The sequence below is a fragment of the Betta splendens genome, chromosome 9, assembly GCF_900634795.4.
Source record: "Betta splendens chromosome 9, fBetSpl5.4, whole genome shotgun sequence".
Taxonomy (NCBI): Eukaryota; Metazoa; Chordata; class Actinopteri; order Anabantiformes; family Osphronemidae; genus Betta; species Betta splendens.
Window position 1 is genome coordinate 2,821,207 of NC_040889.2, and position 19,607 is coordinate 2,840,813.

A 19,607-nucleotide genomic window follows, 5' to 3' on the forward strand; every position below is an offset into this window, starting at 1 on the left:
AGGATGCCAGACACTCCCCGCACCCCCACAAAAAGAAATTACATAAGCATTTAGCATCTTCTACAGTTTTGCAATCGTCCAAACATTTTATTGATTATCACAGTTTAGGATTAAATATTTGGACAAGAGCAATTACAGCGATTAGAGCCACTCAGCCCACACTAAGTATCTCTGCACATGAGCGCCCGAGGGAAGGGGAGGGGTGTTTTTTGGGGGGGTCGCCGGGAGAAGAAGAAGCCCCCCAGCAAAGCTTGGCGGTGAAACACGACGCTCCAGGAGTTGCCACCATCACATGGCAGATGGAAATTTCCACTCGCGTAGCTCGTTAAATGGGAAGGGTCTCGAAGTCCGGCTCGCCACTATTCCGCCTCCTACCGAAGCTGTCCGCGCGCCACACCGAAACATTTGGTAAGACTATACATTAAATTATGTTTTGTTCACCCGCGTTGCGCGTGAATTGCTGGTTTATTACAACCAGCGTGTATTTCATTCAGATTATTCATCTGAGTGCGACGACCCGGCTGCAGTGCTCACAGCCTGAGTAGACCTTGTAAGAAACCTCAAGAGGGCTTGGTTCCCTAGGTTCGTTTCGTTTCGTTTGTTTTCTTTTCTTTCTTTTTGAACGGATTATCAATTTTGATAGTTTGATAACCGGAGATAATGAATGGATGCAGCGTTTCCTTTTTCCAAGGGTGTGCCTGGATTCAAGTGCAGTAATTAGCAGTCTTTATTTATAAACCCCCTCTTTACACCGGACGCGCCTCAAGACTGAATTATTATACGCGTTTGTCATTATTATACATTCACCGGTTGATCATAGGAGGCGTGGGAGACTTTTCTGCGTTTTGCTAACAGACAGAAGCGTCTTGGCTGCATCTGCATCTCTTGGCTCTGTGTCTGAGCCGCGATCTCACATCAACTAAATCAAAACGGGCGAATAGTGGACGCAAATGACCAAAGGTAAAATATTGATCATTCGTTTATGTAATAGCAGGGAGACGCATCCTGACAGTGGCCTGCAGGGCTCACCGGGAGCTAATAAACATGCCATGACTGGCCCTCACAGGCTAAATGTGTTGACATGGTTGGCTCGAACATACTGTACAAAATTGTCCAGTTGATGTGATCTCGAATTGATCAGCAAAAGGGAAGATCGTGGGCTCATCCGGTGAGTTGATTAACTAAATGCCGGACCGATTGTCTTGTGGTTCTGTGAAAGTTCTAGAAAGGAAACGTGATGCCTTTTCCTCACAGTGATTTCCTTGTTGACGATGTGGGATTTTCCATCTTGTGTCTCCACTGACGCTTTTTTGACATGTGCTCGGTTGTTGTCACTTTTTTTAGTGCCTGAGCGCCATCCTTTCCTCTGGTTTCAGTGAAGCGCTTAAAGCAACACACCCTAATCCGAGTCAAATACAGCAGATCACCGGCTGTTGACTGAAAACAAAGGACCCCCCGGGGAACAATATCTCTGTTTAATTTGAGTGTTCGTTTTATAGCACTGTGCCTTTGACTGCTAAAAATACCTGAGTGTCAAGTGTGTTCACTGTGCGTCTTACATAAGAGGCACCCAGCCAGGTCTTTTATTCAGCTGTGAAGCTCCACCTATGTCTTTTGTTAGAAAGCATTTTAAGTAGCCAATTGTAATTAGTGGGTGTGTTTTACGCCGATGGTAAAGCTTTGGAGTGTCTATTTGGACGCTTTAGTAAAGACTGGTTGGCTGCTTTGCTGGACATGTGAAAATAAGTTGGGACTTTATGGAAGTAGAAGATGCAAGGGTCACTTCAGCTGTTTAGCCTTGCACTATCAAAAAGTACATGTGAACTGATTAGATTAGGAGCACCAGAAGAGAGATTCAACTATTTTTACAAGTTGATCCTGTTTGTTGAATGCAGTTCTGTAGCATCCCCTGCATAGCCACAAATTAATAGTTCAACATCTAACATAAATTAAGGTTATAATTGGGGCCACAGTTGCAGTTGTTTTTTTGGTCGGATGAACGCTGTAAGCTGCAGAGGCTGCAGGTGAGAGGAAAATACCAGCAGAAGTTTTAAACACCTGTCTTTGGGGCAGAGGTTGCTCATGGAGCTTCACTCCCCCATTGGTTGGGGGGGGTAAAAAAAAGCTGAATGGCTGAATGACACATTTGGGTCAGACCTCCCCCGCGGGCAGCTGCTCCTGAGGCACTTTTGGATGATGAAACTTGAAATGCATATGTGCAAATAAGTTCCAAGTGAGTTTTGAAGGGTCGCAAATGACTGACAGAAAGCTACAGCGACGGAGGAGCATCGCCAGGTTCTCAGTTCACATTGAAAACCGTTTGCGATAGCTTCTGTAATCAGAAGTGGTATTTATATTTTAAATGTACAAAAGCCCACCGAGTTGGAATCACTCAGTCTCAAGAGCACGCTATAGGTCTTTATATTGGATTGCTGATATGCAGACATGCTGTCAATAATGCTGTATCTAAATGCTGGGATGACACGTCTTAACTGACCACTGCCAAAATATCCCGCGAGGGGGCCCCTGGATAATCAGAGGACATCAGGTTCATTGTCACTGATGCAACAGAAAACGTGTTTCACACTCGGTGTGAAGTCTGGGCATTGGGCATAGATTTTCTGAGAACTTTATATTCTGCAAAGACTTGCTGAGCAAGCAGTCTCCAGATAACAATAACGTCATTGTACGTTTGCAAACCAGCTCCAAATAAATAAAGGAAAGTACAAGCTGTTTAATTCTAAAATTTCTATAAATCAAAAACTAACACGCTGTGTGGGAAAAATGGCCAAAAGAAAGTTTAAATTCATTTGAAGAACTTCTTTTTTCGGACATCGCCGTCGGCCTACGTTCGCCAGAAGCCAAGGCCGAGACCTTGAGCTTGCACAGCGTCTCGTGTTGTTGCGTCGCCAGTTGCCGTCGTCATCGTTAGCACACACGGGTTTGCAAATCAATACACGCTGATAAGATAAACTAGGGGTCCCCGAGGGGTGGGTGCACAAACAGGGTTAGGACACACCAGGGCGCGTTGTTCAAAGGGTCAACACTGTGTTTGCTGAATACACTCTTTCATTTTGCTCAACTTACTTCTATAGGTTTTTTGGGCTTTGAATTCTATGCAGTTTGTTCCTTCAGTTTTTTTTTCTGTACCTTTTGAGTTATTATGGGGGATTTAAAAGTACGGGCCTGATTTTTACAGTTCTACAAAGGCCCCTTTGTTTCTGAACCAGTATAGTATAAAAGAAATTGCATTTTCTCTGGGAAAACTGTGGTTTAGTCAAAGTGATGTTGTTGGATCACTAAAAAGGTTTTGGGAGAAGTGCAACTTTTGCATGAAATACAATAACAGGACTTCTAATAAGTAGAAGGGTCTGAAGTAGGCAAAATGGGACAAGGAGGAAAAGAAGAAGAAAGGCAGGAGGGAGTTGTCTGAACATGCCACATACAGTGCTATACAGTCATCCAATGTGGAAGTTCACACAAAGTGGGTCATCCACGGGAGGCTGATCAGTTTATGCATCTTCATAGATTCCACCACGTACTGTATGTGACACAACGATGACACAGCGGAAAGTTCAAACCCCCTCTCTCTTACTCGCTATTACAAATTAATCCACGGCCTGGAGATTAGCTTAGCTTGTATATTCACAAAAGCGCAAATGTCGGAACAGTTTCCAATGAAATTTATTGGTGTAATATCCCGCGTGCTTTCGCACCACAGCCAGAATCTGCTGCAGCATCCTTAAAGGAGCTCGTGTCATTGTTTCTGTTGTGATGCATTCATGTTTTTTTCCCAGAGTTTGCCACATGTAGACTGAATCTGAGGGAAAAGTCATATTTTGTCACCTGGGCCAATGATTCACCAACAGGCTGCATGATGTACTTCACAGCTGAGGGATACCAAGCTCTAGACCCACATACAATCAGTGACTAAGTGGCTGCGGCAACTCCAACTCTGTTATTCTTTTGTTTTGGTAATTAAAGGAAAAAACCCATTTGATCTACAATGGAACCCCATTGGACCCCCCCCCCATGATATTGACATCTCTTGCAGAGATGTCAATATTGTTTGTTATTCACGTGCTGCACAAATGACCACATTTACTGTGGTCATTTGGGAAATTCAGTTAATTATAAATTAGCCAAAGATGGTGTATGTTTTTGGGATGTGTTGTATCTAATACTATGTAATAACAAAACCTAAAAGGAGCGTTTCCCTGTGGTGTTTTGGCAAGTCCAGAGGTAGGGACAGCTTTCCCGCCGTGTGTTTTGGAAACAGGGTGTGTTTTTTCACATGGCAAACGTGGTCAACATTTACTGGTAAGACTCAAAAGAAAACTGAAAACTGAGCCGGACTGGCATGTTGTGAACAAAGAGTTTCAATTTGATTTTTAGGACTTAATAAGAGCAAATTTGTGAAGGCACCTCAGTGCAGCTTCTCTCTTGAAAACCCATCCGTCTTTTTATCACTTCCTGGAAAGAATTTAAATGAACAAGACAAAATGTAGAGCTATACTGTCCACATAATATAAAACATTTATATAAATGTATATAAATTTATAAAAATTTATATAAATTTTCTCCTACTTTTATTATTACTTTTGCTGTCATTCAAAATCCTTTAATGTCATTTCTCCTTCGTCAACAAGTTTAACGAAACCATATATCATGTTTCTTCACCTCAACCAGTCACCCAAAATCCAAAACTACAACTACACCCAAAACAATGAGCACGGTCGCTTAAGTATCGCTGCTCGTTAGTCGTTTGACCTCAAAACCCCTCAAAAGGTTGACCCCACCCCTGTTTGGTATGTGGTACGACTGGCTTGGAGATGGTTCTATAGCCACAGGTAATGCACACAGAGGCAGGAATGCCGCTTTAGCTATACAGTGGATGGCGTCGAAGGTTTAACTGAGTGTGAATTTGGCTTTCTATGGTTTACCCTTGACTCTGTTTAGCTTGTTTGAACCCTCCAACTGAAGAAGATCTGGATAAACAGTCGACAGCGCTATGCGGTGAAACCGTCGGATCCGCGTGCGTTTCGCCATTTGGGCAGTGGCATGGACGTGACCTTCGGTACGATGACGTCCCGCAAAGCGCAGCCGGATTGGTCGCACGCTGGGCACAGCCTACCTTGGAACGATGAACGGTTGCCCATAGTGACACTAGAATTGAGTCGTTTGAAACATGTGCATCCACCCATGGTCCTCCAGAGAATCACATGCACACATATTTAGCAGTAATTTAAAACTGTATGGTCACTAACTGCACTGGTGCCTGCCACCATCAGACTATAATGAGTCTAATGTAGTCAACATTCATCTCAGTTTTAAGTATATCTTAATGTGTCTAACTACGTCTATGTGTGTGCGAGCGAGCATGCGTGTGTCATAGTTTGATGCTCTAAGGAGGGGCGAGTGTGTGTTCTCATTGGTTAACACAGGTCCTCCCTCCTCTCTTTAAAGCTCCATCTGAGTTCAAAAGTTCCACCTCATTCCGACTCTCTGCCTTGTCAGTCATAAATAAAGGACAAGTCCTGGAACGCCTTTAAAGAACCGTCCTGTAAAAGTGAGTACCTGAACCTTTTTGGGTAATGTAAATAAGTCTCCTGCCTTTCAGAGTAAAAGTCCAAAAATAGCAAAATTTTTATCAAAATTCAATGTTTCCTCGCCTCTGGTCACTGGAATGAAATACCTCCTTAGCTGCACCAGGGCGTGTTTGGGAGGTAAAGCAGAGGACTTGGTTTAGGTGGAGACTGTATGGAATTAGGGTGTAGGGTGGAAAGCTTTATTTTCAAAATACGTTTCAAATGGTTCTTATGCGACATGCAACTGTTGTGCTGTTGTGTTTTAAAGACGATTAAGCCAAGTGAAGTTATACAGCAACTATTTGCCTCTCATTTTCAGACTTGGGCTGCTTTCTTGTGCAAATTTTGTTCAGCGTGGACGTGTATGCGGCGGATCTGCCCACAATTGTTGGCTTTCTGTAAACTCTCATCCATTACAGAAACTTTTCTTATTTACATGACAGCTGAGAAGCCGCCTAACCTGACAGAATCCACTGGAACGTGCTTTCTTACGGTGCACGTAAACGCACCGACTCAAATCTGGCTGGTGAATTAGCAGTTATCACTTTGCACCTAAGTGTCTTTTCTGGCCACACTTTTTTACACTTCAACAAACCTTTAAAAGAGAATGTCTGCGCTTCCCTTTTCCTACAGGTTCCTCATTTTGAGCGACACCTCTGTTTTGGTGCTTGAATACCCGTTGCCATAGTTATTAGTCAGCCAACGCGTCACACTTGGGATCTTTCCGTCAATGCGGCCCTTGTATGAGTGTGACAAACAAGCCCCCTTAAATAATTGAGACGTTAGTGGCGTTGGTAATGCTCGCCGTCTTCTAGCTCCTTCTTGCGTAAGCTGGAAAGTGAAGTGTGAGGCCCTGTGTGCCACCGCTGGCCACCTCCCCTTTATTGGCTGCGGCTGAGTAAATCCAATTTAAACACGAGCCAGTTGGTGGCGGTGGTCAGGTGAACCCTGTCACATCCTTGATCTAGTTTCAGGGTTTTGTTGACTTAACTCCAGTCACCATTCTCTGTGCATGTTAACACTGCTAGCCAAAACTGCCCTGAAACCCTCCGCTAGAAGTACAGTTCATATTATAAGCTATATTTATTTAGAGGCATTTGTCCTAACTGCTTTGCAAACTTGCAACAAAAGGAAATGCTGATACGGTTGCATCACACGTCACCGCTCCTTTTTCAGGGTAACACAGCAAACGCAGCCCCTCAGGTTCCAAGAATAGGTTGGACTGTTTGTTTTATCAAGGCTGACTTGTGCAGGAAACCTACTGCTGGAAACTTCTAGGTGGCCTTCTTCTCTCATTCTTTCCCCATTGTTTTGCTTCGACATAGACCCCACCAACACCACTCTGCAACTCAGCGAGCCTTGAAAACCTTGCATTCCTCCTGACTTGCTGCGTGCAACCATGCCGGGAGTTGTGGATCGTATGGAACTGAGCAAAGTCCCGACAGAGGCCGATGATGACAGCACCAACAGCCTGGATGACGGCTACACAGAGGCCATGGACTCAGAGAAGGGAACTATTAACAGGTCAGCACGATCTCCACACCTGTAATCACGTGTCACGTCACATAAAAAATGTCTGAACTTCCCACAGCAAGTGCATTTGCTAATTATGAACCTTTGTATTTCCCGGACTTTGCAGCCAGTATATGGAGGACAACGACGACATGGAAGACCATAAGTTTCTCTCAAGTAATGGGATGATGAAGAAGAAGAAATATGATGAAGAATATGTAAGAGCGACGTGTGTGTGTGTGTGTGTGTGTGTGTGTGTGTGTGTGTGTGTGTGTGTGTGTGTGTGTGTGTGTGTGTGTGTGTGTGTGTGTGTGTGTGAGCACTGCTAACATTGCTAACAACGCCTTTGACTGTCCGTCTTGCAGCACCCGGGCCACACCTCCTTCGGCATGTCCGTCTTCAACCTGAGCAACGCTATCATGGGCAGCGGCATCCTGGGCCTGTCCTTCGCCATGGCCAACACGGGCATCGTGCTCTTCACGTGAGTCCTGTTTGACTATGCATTCATAATTGTAGTGTACTCACTAATTTAACCCATGGATTCAGTTTAGCACAGAATGAGGCAGGTGTCCCTCATGACCTCTGCACTCGGCGCCCTCAGTTCACCTGCCGTCCATTAGTCTGTCTCGTGTGTGGGCATGCTCAGCATTCGTGGCTGCCTTCCAACATTCAAAACCACCCCCTGCTGTCACTTTACACTAGTCAGTCCCACCTATCGCCCATGCCCCAGCTGCATGGCCACCCCAGGCTTCAGAGCATGACAGGGGCTCCACACGTAGACAGTATCGGTTGTCCGAAACCCAGACGCGAGGCTGCGCTGGTCATGCTAGAAATCACACACAGGTTTAAGCAGCTGCAGTGAGTCAGAGTTACTTGTCAAAGAACAAAACTAAAGAGCTAAAGAGACCATAAATCCTCTTCCTGTCCCTTTCCTCGTTATCATTGTCAGACTGATCTACCTTCACTGTGTGAGAGATTCCACAGATCCTTCTTCCCTGCCTCAAACTGACTCTACAATGATCACCTACCATAACTCACTCACTAGAATCAGTTGTAAAACTAGCCATTATAACCAGTGCAACACTTTGTCTATATGCAACTTTACTTGATTTGATTTGATTATTAGCGCTTCCTTTTGTTTCCATTTAGTAAATGTTCTTTTGGCCAGACTGGCCTTCACATACTTCATCTGTACTCTGCTGTTGTTAAATGCAATTTTCCCACTGTTGGACTGATAATGGTTTTCTTATTCTTATTCCAGATTTTCTCTCATGCCTGTTTTATTGGTTTCACTCCAATCACGGCTTAATTGTAATGCCTACTTTTTTTTTTCTCTGCGCAGCATCCTCCTAGTTGCCGTGGCGATCCTCTCCTTATATTCTGTGCATCTGCTCCTTGTGACAGCAAAGGAAGGAGGTTAGTGTTTCACTTCTATACAGAGGCGCTCAGATTCTCACACTCTGTTGTGCCGCTGATTCTGAGTCTGAGTCTGAAATCTTCTGTCTCACAGGGTCATTGATTTATGAGAAGCTGGGAGAGCGAGCATTTGGCTGGCCAGGGAAAATAGCGGCATTCGGGTCCATAATTATGCAGAACATCGGAGCTATGTCTAGTTACCTATTTATTGTCAAGTACGAGCTGCCTGAGGTTATCAGGGCCTTCTTGGGTTTACAAGAAAACTCCGGGTAAGTGTGTGTGTGTGTGTGTGTGTGTGTGTGTGTGTGTGTGTGTGTGTGTGTGTGTGTGTGTGTGTGTGTGTGTGTGTGTGTGTGTGTGTTTTCTTATTGATATACACCTTTAGGTTTGTGTGTCACCTCCTCTGACTCTAACCTCTGGTCTGGGTTTGCAGCGAGTGGTACATGAACGGAAACTACCTGGTCGTGTTCGTGTCCATCGGGATCATCCTGCCTTTGTCTCTCCTTAAAAATCTAGGTATGTATTCAAGTATTGATTGTTGTTCACTGTTCACCATCTTTCTCCAGCGCCAACAACAGTTTAATCCTGGCAACTTGGAGTTACAGTAACATGACACTGATATTAGGCCCGTAGTCAGCTCTGTCGCCCTGACGGGTTTTATGGGGAGAGTCAGAGGGATCATGTAATGACACAGATGAAGAACTTACTTTTGAGAGGAGCCTGATTTATCACATTTGGATTTGGTTTCTATTCAAGCGTGTTGCGATTATTCCATGGTCTGCTCAGGTCTTCATGCATCAGTTACACCGCAGCTAAGTTCTGCCATAGGTGATGTACTTGTCTATTTTAGGATGTGGGACATATCAAATTCTCTAAGGCATGAACCATGTTCTAAGTCGATGGCAGAGCTGAAAGCTTAAAAAAGGACAGAAGTGTAGCCCAACAATATCTTACATTGTCGCTAGTGCAGTTGTTTTGTTGCTTGCTTGTTTGTGTGTTTGTTTGTATGTTTCTAAACTTCCTTATGTGTTCTCCCCCTTAGGCTACCTGGGCTACACCAGTGGGTTCTCCCTCTCCTGCATGGTCTTCTTCCTGGGTGTGGTACGTTCGGCTTTTAATGTTTTCGATCAATCTCATTGCTCTCATTGATCCCGAGCCGTGAAAAGGTCAAGTTGAACCGGGTGCCAATAAATGAGCTGGGTGACCTATTATTCAGGCTCATGTTACTCTGTGTCCACTGGATGTGTCAATAAGCTACATTTTAGCAAATGTCTAACTCGGCGATGAGATCACTCAATGTTTTTTTTTTTGTCCCATCCTCAGGTGATCTACAAAAAAACCCAGCTGCCGTGTCCGCTGCCGTTCTTGCACCACAACTCCAACCTCAGCACCAACGGCTCCGACATGTCGGGCATGTACGCGCTGCACAACCGCTCGGCGCCCATGGACTTCTCCCGGGCCGACATCTCTCCGGCAGCCCAGGGGAGCCTGGACGCTCACCGCACCGCGGGTGTCTACTACGAGCCCCGCCCCGATGACGACAAGGAGACGTGCACGCCCAAATACTTTGTGTTCAACTCGCAGGTAAAGCGGGCGGACTGCAGGTTTGCAGAGACTTGTTTGGTGAAGGCGGTGGGGGGGCTCAGGGCGTGTTCAGGCTCTTGTGTGCTGAGACATGTTGCCACTGAGTTGTATTAACCCAGATAATTGAGGGATCAGGTCGATCTAATAGTCATTGTATCTTTTAATATTTATTATTTTGGATTTGTTTAAGTTTTTTAAACAGCCTCAGAGAATCTTAAAGGCGTAGTTTGACTAACCTTACTGGCAAGTGCAAAGAAGAACTAGTTCTGACTAAACAAACACTTAAAAAGTACAACACACCGCTGGTGTGCTTGTGCATTATGCTGTGTGCCTGCGTGCGGTGAATTCAATGCATCTCTAATCCAGCAGAGTTTTTATAAAAGCAAGCCATGCCACAGTGATGGTTGCTTTCAAATGTATGACATTAGCAATGCGTCAGATTTTTAAATGTGGGCGTGTGACTGAACAAACGTGTGGAGCGGAGTCATCAGTAAGCATTTCTGGTTCTGGCTCCAGTAAAACCCCACACGTTGCAAGTAGGAGCAAGGCCACAATGTTGCAACACGTTTCACATCTGTCTCACATCTGAGCTACTACACATTCGATGGTGCAGAATTGCTCCCTTCAGTTGACTGACTTGTGCGTTGTGCGTCTTGGGTCCGCAGACGGCCTATACAGTGCCCATCCTGGCATTCGCCTTCGTGTGTCATCCCGAGGTCCTGCCCATCTACAGCGAGCTCAAAGAGTGAGTGTGCTCGTTCTCTTCATGACCTGGTTCGCTGCTGTGTCTTGTCCCCCTCTGACTGTACATCTGCCTGTCACTTCTTCAGTCGCAGCAGGAAAAAGATGCAGAATGTGTCCAACCTGTCCATCCTGGCTATGCTTATCATGTACATGTTATCAGCACTGTTCGGCTATCTAACCTTTTACGGTAAGGGCAACACAGGATGCATACTGTGCCAAATGAGTACAAGACTGTCCACTTATTTATCTTTTGTTATCCTAAGTTCACGCGTTGTGTTTTCTCTTTCTCTGCTTGCACAGATAACGTGGAAGCCGAGTTGCTTCACACGTTCACCAAGGTCTATAAGTTTGACACCATGTTGCTGCTGGTGCGTCTGGCTGTGCTCACCGCTGTCACCCTCACTGTCCCCATCGTGCTGTTTCCTGTGAGTGCAGCCACAGCTTGTACACACACACCGTTCACGCTCTCTCCATGGAACAAATCTGACAAGCGAAGTTAATATCTGCTGGCCAGAGGGGGGCATCATGCTGCCATTTCATCTTTTATAAACACGCAGGATCACACAGAGTTGGATTCATGTGAAGACAAAACAGCTGTTTTTTTTTTGTTTTTTTTTTTGTTTGTATTGTTTTGTGATTTAAGAAAATCTGTTGTATTTACACAAAAATACCACAAGAGGGCGCAGAGTACTTTGTTGATGGGTGTTTGGGGTCATGCTGCAAAAGTGCTGACAGAGCATGATGCAGCACATGCACACACATTTAAAAATATTTAAAGGATATAGTGTACATTCTTTTAAATTAGCTGCCTGTCACGAGCCCACACACAGACATTATTGAATATTTTGAGGCCTTATCTTGGATCAGACACTGGAGGTTCCTTTCTCTGTACATCCCTTCGATTAAAATACACACACTCCCATCCACCCTCCCTCCCCTTCAGCAGACACAGCTGTTTTTTTTCTGTCACAGAGAATGTGACAGTGGATCCCCCACTCTCTCTCTTTCTCTCTGCAGTGGAAGTTTACAGGCTCAGGGTGGACAGTGGAAAATCCCTCACCCTGAACCCTATTACTGTCAGGGACACGGAGGGGCGGAGCCGCAGAATCGGGGGGTGAGCTGCCAGGGGAGGCAGAAAAGAACATAAAATCTGGGTCACGTGGATATTTAAGAATTTGTACCTAGATCCCTGTCAAAGATAGATAAATAATCCCATGATGTCTGTGGTGACTGTGGGAGCACATTAGAATCTCAAAACATGGCTTTCTCAGAAATGTGAGAATGGGACACCTGTTACAGTCCCTATGAATCAAAAATACTTATAGCAAAGGTTTTTCCAAAAACAAGATTACGTGACCTGGAACAGGGCTGGAGGGGATGAGGTGGCATCTGTATACTGAGGCAGGGTGGGGCTGGCACAGGTGAGATGGAAGACAGAGGGGTAAAGTCATGTAGAGGCTGGATGGAAGGGGGTGTGGTTGGGGGACAAGGGGTGTGGCTTGAGAAAGACAAAAAAGCTGTCAAATCACGCAGGATCTTCACACGTGTGCCAGTTGAAACCTATGGTTACACATGGAACCATCTATTAACCAGTGATAGCTGGGACTACATATGACTACAACTCTGGCCTTCAAACCTTTTTTTTTTCTAGTGTGGGAAGCTGCTTATGGGGACGGCAAGAAGAATATGACATAGAAGTTAGTGCAATGGTGCTTTTTATGTATGACATGAAGCCTTAGTTAGCAACAGCTGTTGCTCTGGACAGTATAAAGCAATTTGCCAAAGTAAGTCAGCAGACGCCTGGGAACATTCACTAAACACTGCTTACACTGTGTCTTTTTTGCTGGCGTGGCCCCCGCCAGAATAAAATAAAAGCTCTTAGCATTACACATAACAATAGTACAGTGTGCTGCTGTATGTGTTTGTTTGTTTTATGTAGCATAATTTGGCAAATTCTCTGAAGGTTATGCTTGTGTAAACCTGCTGGGGTTCCTATGAAAGAGCGTGAGTCACTGCAGGTTATTGCTGGGAGATGCTACTGGGAACGAAGAGCTGCACGCGCGTGTGTGTGTGTGTGTGTGTGTGTGTGTGTGTGTGTGTGTGCGTGGTTTGGGAATGTTTAATTAACCGACTGTCACTATCACCGTTGTTTGCGTTTATTTAAGTAGCTTGCTTGAAGGATTGATGTAATAAGAGCCCAAAGGGAACGACTCAGCCAAGATTCCCTGAATCCCGCCTCGAGTCCGCCCAACGTTAAATATGCTGCTGACCTTCAGTTGGAGATTAACATTAGCTTTGTCTGCTGCCATCCTTGGCTCCAGTGGGCCAAGACTGTAGGTGACCAGAGGGTGTGTGTGTGTGTGTGTGTGTGTGTGTGTGTGTGTGTGTGTGTGTGTGTGTGTGTGTGTGTGTGTGTGTGTGTGTGTGTGTGTGTGTGTGTGTGTGTGTGTGTCACGTGGAGGATGGATGCTAACAGCTTGATCACACAGGTCTTTGGCAGGATCCAGTGTATAATGAAAGGGCTTTATGTGGAGTCAAACATGCCCCAGTTCTCAGGCTGCAGCGGGGGAGACCATGAAGAGAGCGACGAGGACAAGTTGATTGAGGGCACCTTTTAATCTTGGACTTTAGCGCCTAACTCTAAATCAAGTCTTACAACTTTTTTTGCATTATATTGTCTCTTATCCAGACTTTCTAGGCCTTAACTGAAGTAAACTAAAGTTTGCTGCCTTGAATCGGGCTGCATACACAACCTGTGTGTGTGTGTGTGTGTGTGTGTGTGTGTGTGTGTGTGTGTGTGTGTGTGTGTGTGTGTGTGTGTGTGTGTGTGTGTGTGTGTGTGTGCGCATGCGTGTGTGTGCGCATGCGTGTGTGTGCGCATGCGTGTGTGTGATGGTGTCTGACAGAGGGACTTCAAAGGTCCTCTGTCATTTCACAGCGGGATGCTGAAGAGCGTGGCACCTGGGAGAGAAATGCAGCGCCAAGGCTCAAGTTTTCCAAAACTATTCTGCTAATTATGCAACAGCTGGCATACTGTTAAAAAGTTGTGTTCTCTGAACTTCTTTTCCTCCACATCGCTCTCTTTGTAGTGTTCAGAGCGTCAGCGCCACAACTGCGGTTAAATGTTATGGCGACCTATCTCTGCCGTAATGGAGAGCAGGGACTGACAGCAGTAAAACGCACCTCCTCCTCCCCCCCGCAGGCAAATCCGCCCTCTCGCTACTGGCTGATGCAATCCCATAGTTCCATTGCTCTGCTGGAGATAATCCCTTGTCTTTCTGAACGACTGAGAGCACCACTTAACGTAACAAAACCCCCACCCCCCAACTGTTCCCTGTGAGCTCAACTCACCTCAGATTTCTCCTGATCGCCAGCGACCTTTCACCCAGTAGCAGCTTGACTTGGATGTCTTAGCTGGGCCTTTCATGTTCTCACACTCAAAGTCTCAAAAACATATTATTAGTTATTGTTAATTTCCGTGGCTGCATCAGACTGAAACTCTACGTTTGACTTTGGCTTTTTTCTTTTCTTCCAGATCCGCTCCTCCATTACCACGCTGCTGTTCAGCAATCGAGAGTTCAGCTGGATTCGCCACATGCTGATTGCCGCCAGCATCCTGGTCTTCAACAACATGCTGGTCATCTTCGTCCCCACGATCAGAGACATATTTGGCTTCATCGGTGAGTGCCGTCACTTCCTCCTGCGGTAGATTTATTTGGACGATACAAAAAATGGAAAAGTCACAAAAAAAGTAATGAGGAGCAAACAGCAGTCAGAGCCTGATTAGCACTTGGAGGTCAAAGTTCATTTTATTAGGTAAAGACGTTGGAAATACAGCAGCTTAAAGCACCGCGTGAGCCGTGTGTGACCACGGGATGTAAAACTCTCATTCCTGAATCTGATGTACATGTATACAGTATATGCAAAACTGGATTCTCACAATGACAAACACTTCTGTACGAGCTGACCTACAAAGAGATGCCAGTAGGTGGCACAATAGAGCATGGCGATAGCAAAAAAAAATTAAAAATGTAGGTTTTATAGTTCATTTTATTATTCCTTAAAATGTTGAAGATGTTAAGGGCTGGTATTTGATTTGGCTGAATCGGTCGTCTTTTTCTTGTGTTGCAGGCTCCTCTGCAGCCACCATGCTCATCTTCATCCTACCCGCTGCGTTTTACCTACGCCTGGTCAAGTCGCTGCCATTTCGCTCTCCGCAGAAAATCGGGGTAAGTGTCTCCTCCTGAGGCAAAAAGAACTTTGTCAAAACGTAACCCGGACCCCGGCTGAGAATCACAGCACATTCCAGAACCTGCCTGTCTCTCATTGTCATCTTTTTCTCTCTCTCCAGGCGTTCGTCTTCCTATTGGTGGGAATCGTATTCATGATCGGCAGCCTGTCGCTCATTGTCTTGGACTGGGTCCACAACCCCCCAGGCTCTGGTGGCAGTCACTAGGCCCATTTCCCCCTCCTCGGATCCACATAAGGTGCCCCCCCCCCCTTTATCATCTGGACAATCTTCTGCAAATCCCAAACAATGACCACAAAACCTACCACTTGGACTGAATGTGGGTGAAAACAGGAGAAATATTTCCATGAGCCATGTGACAACATTTTTAGGCCTAGATGTGCTGTGACACAAACCCAGGAGAAGGGAGGACAGACTTTTGGGCAGCCCCCTCACCTAACGTGGATCTGTGGCCTGCAGTTTTTGTGGGGACTGGAAAGACAATTCCCCTTAACACACTGCACGCCTGAAGGACATGCGGAGGTCGAGGGCATAGTCCTCCACAAAACAACGAGCACTTCCAGCATTACATTTCAGCATTATGTGCCAAGAGCTACCACACACACACACACGCACACCCATATCAAAACCACCAAACAGTAAATCAATCACTTACCGCACTATTGTGGATTTTCCTCTTGGGCTGGTTTCAGTCCCGTCTGTGTTCGTGAAGTGAGGGCGACCCTTTCAGTATTACTGTCACAGGGGGGACTCGAACATGCAAGCTGTGTGAATGTACATAAACAAGCAATTCTACTGAAGAAACGAGCGCTGTACATACTATCTCACGTGACCTCGTGCGGCTCATTTCCTGCTCAGATTGTACAAAGTCCAGCGACCATTACCGACACCTGCTGGGATGTGTTAGGCACTTGAAAGAGCTGGGATGTATGAAATGACCACGTATGCTGTCAAATCAGATATATTAGCAAAAAAGTCATAGTATGAAAAGCACGAAAGTATGCATTTTATAACCTTCTCCAAATAGCTTTAAATAGCAGCTTGATGATTTGAGAGATTTTAGTCCTGCTGATGGATTGAGCAAAAAACTAAAGAGTTTGGAACAGAGAGTTTGGAACTATTCCAAATCTGCATGGCCTTATTATAATTAGCATCAACCATCTTTTTCGACGATTCTTTCCATTTAAGCTCTAGAACATCTGTTGCCAAATGGTCAAAGTTCAATTATTTAGGGGAGAACATGTTTGTTGTTCCAAAAAAAAGTGTCTTTGAACACTTGAGCTTTGTCAAGCTCAAGGTTCAACACATGGTCACCTGATCTGTTTCTCTTACCGTTGAATTCGCTTTTTTTTTTAAACATAATTGATGCTTTTTCTTATGTAAACTCTGAATCAGACGCTGAATCGGGTGCATTTCCTCGGACGACTGATGACATCAATGTTCCAGGTAGCTTCACCCATTCGCCGCTGCCGTTATGTGTCATGAACACGTCCAGCCAAAGCGACGAACATTTATAGATCCTTTACGGGTCCACATACAAAAAGAAAATAGATATTTCAAATGAAATAGTGTATATTGTGCATGTTTTTGGATTACAAACATGGTCTTTTTGGACAATTGTACATGCTCTGTAAATAATCTATATTTTATGGTACACTTGACTTGTTGTCTATGAAGTGGGTGGTTGGAGGGGTTTGCCTTAGTCGTCTGCAATCAACCATTTGTTTTAGTATATATATATATATATATAAATAGATATATATTATGTTTTAGACTTTTTTTCTTGCTGTTTGACAGTAGGTTTTTTTCCTTTGTATATTTGTAGAAAATTTGGTTTCTATATATTCATTTTGTTGTTATAATATGTACTCGTCATATCAGGATGATTTAATCAACGACCTACTTCAAAATGCAGGTTTCACGTTGTCCCAGAAGTCACATACAAGCTGAATTTTTTTTACAGTTGCATAATATCTTCAAGCAAGGCAAGATTGTTTTTTTTTCTAAGAATCACGTAGACGGACAATCGTACAAACCTGTTTGTACCTTTCTTCTCTGCGGTGCTGCACGAGCCCATTTGCCCGCTGTGTAAGACTGTTTTTTTACACCACACCTCTGCCCCTTTTAGCATCTCAGGTATCCAATCTGACGATTTGCGCGTCTGGATCCATTTGAACGCGTGTCACCTCCCTTTTGCATGATTGAGCCGAGCCGCATGGAGCTGTCATATATTGCACGGGTTGTCGTTGGATCACCAGCTAATAAAGACAGTTTTGAGGCAGAGACATTTTTCTATGAACCCTCGGCCACAGATGGATGAGTTAATTTCAATCATGTTTGTAACTCTCCCTAAAGGGAATTGATTTCTTTTTTTGTATCAGTGATGCTGTTTCATTATGAAGAAAAATAAAAATGCCAAATGAAATATTACTTACTACCGTCTTTATTTGGAGAGGAATGACATTTTTCTGGCGTCACAATCAGATGATACTTGACCATCTAGAAAAAAAAACAGATCCACATGTTCCTGTCTAGGTAGCATCTGGTGCTGACATGTAGCACCAGCTTGTAGGATTCCCACACTATTTAAACCACAGCTGGCAAATAGAAATTACATAACTCCTTTCCATTTCTTTCGTCAGGTCAGAAGTCCAGCCGGACACAATGAGCCTTGAGAGGTCAATTAGGGATTTGTGTCGTGTCCGGCTGTAACATTTTGAATTTTGAATTTATATTGATCATTTATATTTCAAACAATGTCTTCATAAGTTAAATGCTTGTTTATAAAGCATCTTGAATACATTAAATAGATTTCATATTACTGTCTCACCCTTTCTACGCTGCAGAACTTAAATAATCTCCAGTGTTTTTCTGTTCCTATCTCTGTTATGTCTATGTTTGTCTTATTTAGTCCCCTGCTGAGTTGTTTAAGTACAAGTTGGACACAGCCTTTTGGCTAATGTTGCTTTGACCATACTTCACATAGCTGCATGACCTCCTTCAGCACCGACTTTGGGCCCCCTTGCTGTGACGTGTTGTCTCTGTCTGGTTCATCAATGATTTAGAAAAAATATACCTTTTTTTTAAAAAAACATTTACCTGTGCTCCCTGCATTTCCTCTACATTTTTTCCCAACATGTCAGCTTTCTGCTACATTCCAGCCCCCCTCCCTCTTCCTCCTCCCAGATTAATATGTGACTAATATGCTCACGGACGTCACACCAGTTGGTTTGTCTGTGCGTTGTAGGCCCTGCGATGGCCCGGTGACCGCCCTGGGCCGCCTGGGCTCCCCCTATATATCTCCTAGCAAGAAAAGTGCTCAGATTTTTCTCTTTGTAATAAGTTCAAGTGAAAAAACAACTCGCAATGCAAACGCACATTGAGCAACAGGGGTTAGGTTGACATGTTCCATTGGCCAAGGCTGCGGCTGAGAGGGTGTGATTGATTAGTGTGTATTTGCCAGACATCGCAAGATCAGCATGTGTCCCAGACTACATCAAATCTGGGTGATAACCTGCTGTATCATTCCTCTATAGTTAGCATATGTTTAACAGGATGTGTCCAACCCAAGTGTGACTCATAGTGGACAAAAACATATTGTGCATACTCAGTCATCAGTGTTAAATAAATAGCCGATGATTAAGTATTTTCCCTCATAAGATAAGGAGCTTTAGATTCATCATCATTCAAACTGGTTCAGACTAACAAGCCTGTGAGTGAAGAGTAGGTCTGGTTGAGTGAAGACACTACTCATCTCTTCTTTATTCAATGGATTATTACTGCCCTCTTTGCCTTCACCCCCCCAGCCTCTCACACCCTTTTCCAAAGCCCCTACCCTCCCTGTGGTTTTTACTCTCAGCTATCTTCTCTTCACGAGGATTAAGCGCTCCGCTCTGTACAGTCCACTGAATTCCACGAATACGGCCACCGTGAATAACTTACTATCTGTGTGGGAAAAAAGCCGTAGCAGGGCCAGTGTGCAGCGAGGTCTGAGTTCAGCCGATGAGGGGTCGTACAGTAAGTTAGAATGAGCTTGATGGGCCTTAACAAACGGGCCGAGTCAACAATAGAGGATCAGGCAATCCAAAACAAACTGGTGAGCAGTGTGGAGATTATGTGAAAGGTTCAAAAACATAATAGAGCAGATATCATAACAGGTCTTACTTTCCTGTGTGACTTTTCCTGTGTGACTTTATTATTCCATTACACCATTGGACTTTATTCCAGTCTTCACATTTGTCACAAGTCAGGCGCTTTACAGTTCTCATTTTGGTTGATCGTGGGAGAGTGCAACATATCTTATGGCCTTATGATTATTAATGGGTTTTCCCACTATGACTTGGGCCAGTGGATGTTTTTTGTTTAAATATATTGATTGTAACGGTTTTAAAAGGCACCAGTCTGGCAGACAGACTGATCTGTCATTGATTGCGTTTCGACCTCGATGACAGATCTAGGTTATGGAGCAGCAGCGGCAGCAGATTACTTTCTCTCCAGCCATGCTGTCCATCTCC

At 44.6% G+C, this 19,607-nt stretch overlaps 1 protein-coding gene and 1 long non-coding RNA gene across 4 annotated transcripts; one reads left to right on the top strand and one right to left on the bottom strand.

Annotated features, from left to right (window-relative positions):
* The first annotated feature begins 222 nt into the window (after window positions 1–222).
* Window positions 223–17,523, top strand: slc38a4 (solute carrier family 38 member 4). Of its 3 annotated transcripts, XM_029160429.3 has the most exons (16): window positions 224–408; window positions 5,467–5,569; window positions 6,914–7,112; window positions 7,228–7,318; window positions 7,466–7,581; window positions 8,443–8,516; window positions 8,611–8,785; window positions 8,950–9,032; window positions 9,559–9,617; window positions 9,840–10,100; window positions 10,766–10,845; window positions 10,931–11,031; window positions 11,145–11,269; window positions 14,380–14,524; window positions 14,976–15,073; window positions 15,196–17,523. In XM_029160429.3, the coding sequence occupies exons 3-16, from the start codon at window positions 6,988–6,990 to the stop codon at window positions 15,298–15,300; spliced, it is 1,638 nt and encodes a 545-aa protein (XP_029016262.1). In that variant the 5' UTR covers window positions 224–408; window positions 5,467–5,569; window positions 6,914–6,987; the 3' UTR covers window positions 15,301–17,523. The 3 variants fall into 3 exon arrangements, with proteins under 3 accessions (XP_029016263.1, XP_029016262.1, XP_029016264.1); XM_029160430.2 differs by lacking the exon at window positions 5,467–5,569 and having other exon boundaries at window positions 223–408; XM_029160431.3 differs by lacking the exons at window positions 224–408; window positions 5,467–5,569 and adding an exon at window positions 474–960.
* Window positions 16,826–18,199, bottom strand: LOC121202440 (uncharacterized). The gene is made up of 2 exons (XR_005898031.2): window positions 17,529–18,199; window positions 16,826–17,351 (listed from the first exon to the last, which is right to left on the bottom strand). It is a non-coding gene; the product is annotated as an uncharacterized LOC121202440 (long non-coding RNA).
* Window positions 18,200–19,607: the final 1,408 nt, after the last annotated feature.

What these genes read in the sequence shown, in the direction of transcription:
- slc38a4 (XM_029160430.2), top strand. Translation starts at nt 6,988, where the DNA reads ATGCCGGGAGTTGTGGATCGTATGGAACTGAGCAAAGTCCCGACAGAG. An exon ending in GTCTCTCCTTAAAAATCTAG is followed by an intron (nt 9,033 to 9,558) that starts GTATGTATTCAA and finishes TCTCCCCCTTAG; the next exon opens with GCTACCTGGGCTACACCAGT. An exon ending in TCCCCATCGTGCTGTTTCCT is followed by an intron (nt 11,270 to 14,379) that starts GTGAGTGCAGCC and finishes CTTTTCTTCCAG; the next exon opens with ATCCGCTCCTCCATTACCAC.